Source organism: Xenopus laevis, chromosome 1L, assembly GCF_017654675.1.
Source record: "Xenopus laevis strain J_2021 chromosome 1L, Xenopus_laevis_v10.1, whole genome shotgun sequence".
Lineage (NCBI taxonomy): Eukaryota > Metazoa > Chordata > Amphibia > Anura > Pipidae > Xenopus > Xenopus laevis.
This window is the reverse complement of record NC_054371.1, coordinates 148324742-148333065: the sequence shown is the minus strand read 5'-3', so window position 1 is coordinate 148333065 and position 8324 is coordinate 148324742. Positions and strand designations below refer to the sequence as shown.

Sequence of the window (8324 nt, the reverse complement as noted above, 5' to 3'; positions counted from 1 at the left end):
TTTGCAGTACCATGGACAGCACACGCTGAATTGGGGCAATCATGATATGAAAAGGAAAAACTAATTATAATATTATTCATATTATTCATAGTATTAATAGGATTCATATCATTTTTTTATTTTTTATTTATCTCATTTCTTTTTACACATTCTGTGCAAAAAGATCCCTCTCAACTTCAGTGGCAGCTTAGACATATATTTAAAATGACTGAAAGTAGGTTTTTTTTTCTTTTTTACTACTGTCAGCTGTCCTGAGAGAAACTTAATCTTCTTCTCCCTTCCCTGTTCCTTTCGCTACTCATACATATGAAGAGAGCGTTGCAAGCTAATCATCCATCAAGACGAGGTCAAAACAGAAAAGACATCTGCAAAACGCTCCATCCCGTGCACATGTGCAAAGCCTCTGCGTTTTATTGTCTGCATTTCATTGCAGAGTCACATTTCCCACCTGTCACCACAAGGGGTATCCAGGACACATTGTGAACGTGAAGCTTCAGTAGCCAAGCTGATCAGGGGGGCAGCCTGACAGTTTAGCCCTGAGTGATTGTGTGAAATTGGAGAGATTGTTGCTCACAAGTCTTTCGAGGCTGCATGTTGTCAGGAAGCAGAAGCAGATTTCTGGAGGTGTGTGCCTTTTGTGAGAAGATCCAGTATGCTTTTGTCTGTCTAATGAAAACCCTCATTTAGAAAGGCAAGGCAAAGAACTGTAAGCAGAAGTGCTGAGCAGCTGCATTGTACAAGTCTGGCACTTTTGTGGTGCTCCGATGGATCTCAGAATGGATTTTGTCCCAGGCATGCTCTGTCAGCTGCTAATTGTATTTTTCTGCAATATTCTGGCAACAGCAAAGGCAGAAAGCAAATGTGAGTATGACTATTTCTTTTTCAGAGCTACTTCCAAACTGACTTTTTTTTCTATAAAATCACCCATTTAATTCATCACAGTCACACTTAGCTGGTGTTAGGCTGACACTGTGATGTATATTATTTCACTGAAATCAGATCTTAAAGTTGTTTTTTTTTTATCAGGGCACTTTAATGCTTTCTTGTATTATTCATATAGAAGAGACTTTACAGCATTGCAATGTTACTTTTGTTTTCAGCAGTTAATTTACAGCGTGCTTAGCTCTCAGCATCCTCTCAATGAAGCTGCCTTAGGAATGGAACTGATGCATAGCCGATTAGTTCACAATAAGACCAAATGGAACTGGCAGGGGAAACAGAACTGATGAAAGAGATATTATTATGTCAGCAAAAAAATGGTTATACCCATCGAAACAGTGCTGTTGTGTTCTACATTTAGCTTGTTAGAGCAGAATGCACTTTGCCCGCTGAGAATCTGTGACCAGCATACATCAGGAATGTAACCTAAATATCAAAATGCACTGTTTGCCTTCTCAGTTCTTGCTGCCTTTTTTTTACACTTAGACCTTACCTTCATTAATTGAGATTTATATGCACAGACATCTCTGTGGCATACGGGCATAAAGAGCCATCATTATGCTTTGCCCTGGATTTCAAAGAAAACAGATAGTAAAATATCAACTGCAGCATGCCAGTTCTCTAAAAAGAACATTCCTGCATCTGTGCAGAGCATGGCATACATTTCTTACCCACTTCGAAATCCTCTGCTAAAATTTGCCATCTTTCAATAAACACCCCAGGGTCTTCAGTATACATTAAAACAGTATTCATTTTGCATCTGTATATAATCAAGCACTTGATTGGAATCCATCTGCATACATTGCTACATTTGTAATCATGATGATCTTCAGTAGTAGGGAGTAAGCCTGAATTGATGGGCATCATATTGTAAACCATTACGAAAATGTATTTTTACCATAGTCAAGAGGCACTAGAGGTCACTCTTACAATTTAAAACACCATAGCAATGCACCACACAGGAAATAAAATATTTAAAATGTGCAAGCTGAATGGAAGCGAAGCACATACTGTAACTAATTCTTACTGATGTAGCAAACGTTAGCGTATCCACTGAGCTGAGTGTAAATAATGTGTAGCCTGCACGCATAACCAGGTTCACTCACTTGTTCATAAAACACAACTAAAATAGTGACAAACTTCAGTGATGCTCTGTTTTTCTTTATAGAATGGCTGGTAGTTGCAAACAGGTATTTTTTTGCATTGGAATAATAACAGGTTGCAGTGATTTTTAATTAATGATTTTGACCTGCAAAATAACGACTGAATTTATTGCTATGCAGTTTGGTTCATTGTAAGATAAATACAGAGTAAATATAATGCCTCTTTTCTCTTCCATTATGCTCTGATGCATTTCTGGATTTTCTAATGTATCCTGTGGCACACCGGTGATATATTTCAAATTAAATGGCATGCTGACACTTGCACATGATATAACGGAAGTAAATCTAATTCTACTAGTAACTTTTGGAAAGTTTATGTAATTCTACTTAACACTTTATGGTCAGGATACAGGTAAAAAAAAAGTTAAATAAAGAAATCCAGATTACATGAAACTGCCATTATTACCATGCTGTTGACCTTTAAGGGTAGATGCCAAAATAATCTTCATAGGTGTTCTTAGACAATAAACCAATGCACTCAGCAGACTGGAAAAAAGTTTTACTCTTGAAGGGAACAAAGGACTTTGTATTATCAGTGTCAGTTTCTGCAGTTGAAAGTCAGTCAGTAAATCAGCCCCTGGCTGTGAGCCTAAATCTGGGTCATGAAACACTAATATACTTTAGGAACATTGCTTTCTCCACTCTGTTTAAAGACTAGAAGACACCTACATCATACTCAATCTAATCACCAAATCGACATTTTCACTCTTAAACAGCAGGGGTGCAATTTACTTGACCAAATGAACTTCGACCGTCTTGGTTCTAATAAACGTATATGTGCTATAATGGATTTCACTCTTAGTACAGAATGCTACTTTGCAATAACGTCATCGAAAATAATTGTCCTGTTGTATATTTTTGTATAATTTATACATACACACAAGGAATTCTTTTCCTCTCTTTTGAATGCTTGTGTGTTAGATTTAAAGTTGCAAATCAGCAGTAATATTAATGCAAGGCAAAGTGCTATTAAACACAAATATGCTAGCTGATTAAAAAAAACTAAAAAAACTCTGACTTTCAGACTTTCTGTAAGTTAGGGTTTCCTAATTTGACTTGGACAATATAGAAACAGAAACTCAACAGGAAACATCTATAACAATGTCTTTGACTATGCTAAGGGGGCTGACAACAGGTCTACAAAGAGGTCTTAAGGCCCAAAATTCTGCAATCACAAATATCTGCTATAATGAATTATATTTATCATTGTCTTTAATATCTTATTGTTTGTATCAGGTCGACTACATTATTCTGTGAATGACTCTATGGGGCACATTTACCTAGGGTCGAATATCGAGGGTTAATTAACCCTTGATATTCGACCATCGAAGTAAAATCCTTCGACTTTGAATATCGAAGTCGAATGATTTTGCGCTATTCTTATGATCGAACGATCGAAGGAATAATCGTTCGATCGAACGATTAAATCCTTCGAATCGAACGATTCGAAGGATTTTAATCCATCGATCGAAGGATATTCCTTCGATCAGGAAATTGTTAGGAAGCCTATGGGTCCTTCCCCATAGGCTAACTTTGGCCTCGGTAGGTTTTAGGTCGCGAACTAGGGGGTCGAAGAATTTTTTAAAGAGACAGTACTTTGAATATCGAATGGTCAAATAGTCGAACGATTTTTAGTTCGAATCGTTTGATTCGAAGTCGAAGGTCGTAGTCAAAGTAGCCCATTTGATGGTCGAAAAAGCCATATTCGACCATTCGAAATTCAAACTTTTTTTCCTCTATTCCTTCACTCGAACTAAGTAAATGGGCCCCTAAGACTTCATTAATATAACAAAACAAAATCCAAGGAAATTCCCTCCACCATAAGCACATTCATATCAATATTTCATGTAGAAGATCCATTGTAAGGATAACCATTAGTTTGAAAAAAACCCACATAACTTGTTCTCTCCTCTTGGCTTGTTTGATAGTAAATAGTGTTGTCTCGCAACTTATTCATCCACCCTGGAAATTAAAACCCCTTTGTTACAATAGTTCCTAGGTAACATGAATGGAAGGCATTATATCCTATCAGATGTTAAACTGATGATCCCTATTTGCCACTATCCAGAAGTAACTGTAAGAAATTTTTTGTTGATTGGAAAGTATGTCACAGGAGAGAAGTTCCATGTGGATATGGTACCCTGATCACCAAGTCAGCAACTCTTTTCTCATACTGAGTGAAAGCAGACAAAAAAAAAGTAATGGGTAGTTGCCTAGTATGGATCACCATATTTGTAATATAAAATGTGTGCATGAAAATGATAATTCTCTATTACTTAAAAGTCCCCCTAATTTGTATAGGCAGACATAAACAATTTGACATTTAACGAGCTTCTATTCTGTATGCATATTGCTAATGATTTGAACAACTCCTCATACACCTTACACTTCATTTAGAGCTTGAGAAAACTAATTGTAAATCGGTAAACCATTTCTCTCAAATGCAGATGTCAATGCAATGCCTCACACTAAACAAAAGCAATAAGACTCTCCTGCTGACTCTGAACTTTTGTTAAATGAAACCTGCTTCTCTGTAATGAGCCTCGGTATGACATGGACTTTCTGTCATTATCATACTAATACCACAAAGTACACAAATAATAGTTTCCTGGTAGTCTAAGCTGCCGGTAAATATTTGGTGCTTTGACTCCATTACATTTCAGCATACTTTGATTTTGCTCATTGATCCTGCCTATAATTGTACTGTTCCGTCAATTCCTCTACCCCGCTCCTGGGTGAGATTAACGTTTTTCATGGCGTAAATAGAGAATAGGTTTTTGCTTTGTAAAATCATAATTCTAATGGTAAAATACAATAATGGCATGGAAGTGATTCAGCATTGCTGCCAGTTCTGTATATCTCAGAGACGTACTCATTCTTTTTTCCTTTATTTTTCTTTTAAGTCGTAGAATGCAGATTTCTCCAGTGATCAATTATCATATCGTGTTCATAGAAAAGAGTTTCAATTAAAACATATACTATCACAAGTAGATAGTACAAAAAACCCACCAATCTATTCCACTGTGATTTGACTCATGGAGGCACCATTATCAGGAGAAGCTTTTGAAAATGCTTATTGTTAAAGCCAAAATGTCAGTCTATCTATATAAAAGTGTCTAGACTTTTGACAGAGAATCTTATCTATTTTCAAAGTGAATTTCTTTGGCCCAACAAAATGGTCTTTATATAAGCAAATTAAAGGAGCTGTGTCAAATTTTATGAAACAATGACTCTTTTGTTTTTTAAAAGTTATTTTAGGTCAACCTCAAATGTCTGTAACACAAACCACACTTAGCACTGCTCTATGACAGCCCATAGAAATAAAATTATCATTATACAACCATTTATTTTAAAATAATCCATATATATGTTTTTTTTTCTGAGCTTTTGTCACTGCTTCACAGCTCCCTTGCTCATCTTGTGCTGACTATTTTCAGGTTGCATTAATATATATTGATCACATTTCAATTGTTGCAGATTTGTCTTCTATGATTCATAGCTAAGTGATACAAAAGAACTGCTGGCTGCTCATTAAACACTGACTGGCCAATGGATAAAGTATTTTGATTGCAATGGCCAATTGCAAAGGGCATTTTTCAAAGGAGCATTTGTAGATAATCTGTACATACTGCAAAAGACTTTACAAATTATATAAAATGACCTGTAAGGGCAATGGCCAACAGGGAGGGGGGGGGGGTTAATTTGTCACCCACTATTATTTATGCGCAACTGCAGGTGACAAATCTCCTGAAAATGTGTCTCCATTGGAAATAACTGAAATCACTGGCAGTTAAAAAAATAAAGAGATTACAGTTATTTCCAATGGAGATACATTTTCTGGAGATTTCTCGCCCACCGTCATGCATAAATAATTGTGACAAATCTCCCCGTCTGCCACTGCTCTAAAGTAAAATGCTAAGGCCCATGGCACACCAGTCCATAGAGTTGAACAGGTGGTTGATATTCACTTCAATAAAAGTCATAAAGCACTGTGTATCTTGTTAGCGCTATATAAATTAATGATGATGATGATGAAGTCACCCCAAACAGTGACAACTGTTTTTCTGCCAATGGGAAAACAAAACTGGAGCAAATAGTTGACATCCTATGGGTTTAACAAAGTAACTAGTCTTTACCCCATCACTTTAGATCAAACTGTGGCTCAGAGTATTGACTGGGGAGATATAGTAAGAATGAAGAGATTTGCTTTATTGATGTTTCGGAAAAAAAGGATGGGATTGACATCCCTTTCATGATGCTGCTCAACATCACCCCTACAATTACCTATTTGATTCATCACTCTTTGCTGCACCCACTTCTGTTATCTTCAATGCTGCCATCTTTTCAGACAATTTTTGATGCTAGAAATGGCACTCACATGCAGTTAATGTATTTAGTCAATTTTATTGAGCCAGAGACTTGCATGGCATAATATTTAACAAGTTGGCAAGACCAGAATAAACTTGTAAGGGCATAACCCAACCCCTTTACCTCATATTGAGACTCTTAATTGAAACCAACCTTTTCTTTTTTAAATTCAATTTATTAAAACATCAATTGCAGAGATGAATGAAAGTATCTGTCATTTCTTGGTTGTTCATCTTAACTGGTGCTGTTATATCAAGGTTTAAAGTTCTGATTGTTGTCATCTTTTGGTTGACATTCATCTTCACTTGTATGTCAAGCAAGTGAAGATGAAACAAACATTGTTCTCATGAATATGGCAGTAAATATATTACAATAAGGCTACTCTGAATGCAAAGCCCAGGTCCTTATTGTATGCAGAGTTTATCTGGTACCTATGGGTGCATTAGTATATTGATGAGTGGCCTAATTGATGACAAGGTTAAAAATGGTCTGGTAGATATTAAATGCCTTGTCTAATACCAGTCCAATGACAATAAAGTGGCACTCAATGTTTTGGAATGCCAAAAAACATTAAGATGATCCACAAACTATCCCTGTGAATATTTCAGAATCTTCCTTGAAGTCACTAGCTGCTCTTTTTGGTACTTTTCATGCACTTACTCGGAAATGTCCTGTGAGATAGTTGTGCCTATGTTGCCGAAATGAAAAGGGGTCTGATGCCAATTTTATAGCCTTTGAGTGATCTTTGCTTAGGTATCTTGACAATGACTCCCTTCAATATCAATTCTAGTATCTTGCCAGGATTAGAAAGCAGTGTGATACCATTTGTATAGTCTATGGGAGGTCTTTTCCCATGTATCTTGACAATGACTCCCTTAATCTGGCACTTGAGCTTCTCTCCTGATGCTTATGAATAGGGACTGAAGATCAGAAGCTGCAAAGCCTGCACAGCCAAATGACTTGCTGCAATAATGTATACAGTATATACATTTCTTTTACATATATTCCTACATATAGATCCATATATTCTGTGCTGATCACAAGGTTTGCGTCAGTTTTATGGATTTTGGATTGCTCCTCTGATGTAATTCTAAGATTTTATATAAGTGTTCAATTCAGCAGGCTTTTTCTTCTCCAGTGGAAAGAGATTTTTCATGTTTTGACTAGGGCAGCTGAAGCACGTCTGGTCTTTTCACAAATAACTTTTATTAGCTTGTGTATTTATCCTTGTGTTCTTTACCTAGGTTCCCAGCCGGCTTGGCCCGGCTATGTCTAAATCAGCCAAAATTCATGTCAATGCATCAGGAGTCTATTCATGATAACATTGCGTATTCACAGAAGATCATATTTACACCATTAATTAGCATAATGTGCCAGAATTTTTCTGATATAAATAATTATGTCAAAATATTTTCCCCATGCAAATGTAATGTGGAAATATGCTGCCAGATTAATGCCATAAAGCAATGACGTATATGGGATAGTGGAATGGAACATATGATATGGATAATGAGGGCGATTGATAAATTGACTGTTTTCAAAGTTTCATTTTAAAGGAGATGAGCCCAACATTTTAAACTAACGGAGAGACAGGGGAAAGAATTACTCACTAATTCAGGGGACCATGCCAACTAGATTAAATAGCATTGTATGGTATAGTAAGGATACTAGGCTGTTTAAATCAGTCTCAGCATTTACTAGTGATAAGTGAAACTGCTGCAGAAAAATCTGTGAAACTACAGAAAACTTACATTGCGCTTAAGGCATTTTTAAAATTGCAGTAGTATATACATTACCCTCCCTTCTTAGACAAGCTCCTTTTCACAATGCTACAACTATTCTTCATAGGAAACA

General features: G+C 36.4%; 1 protein-coding gene across 1 annotated transcript in view; it reads left to right on the top strand.

The window, feature by feature from the left end:
• The first annotated feature begins 468 nt into the window (after positions 1 to 468).
• The window catches only part of LOC108695542 (contactin-associated protein-like 4), a 181362-nt gene continuing 173506 nt past the window's right edge, over positions 469 to 8324 (top strand). The window contains exon 1 of the mRNA XM_041564659.1: positions 469 to 861. Coding sequence (XP_041420593.1) covers positions 765 to 861 — 97 coding nt within the window. The 5' untranslated portion in view covers positions 469 to 764. The remainder of the gene's footprint in view (positions 862 to 8324) is intronic.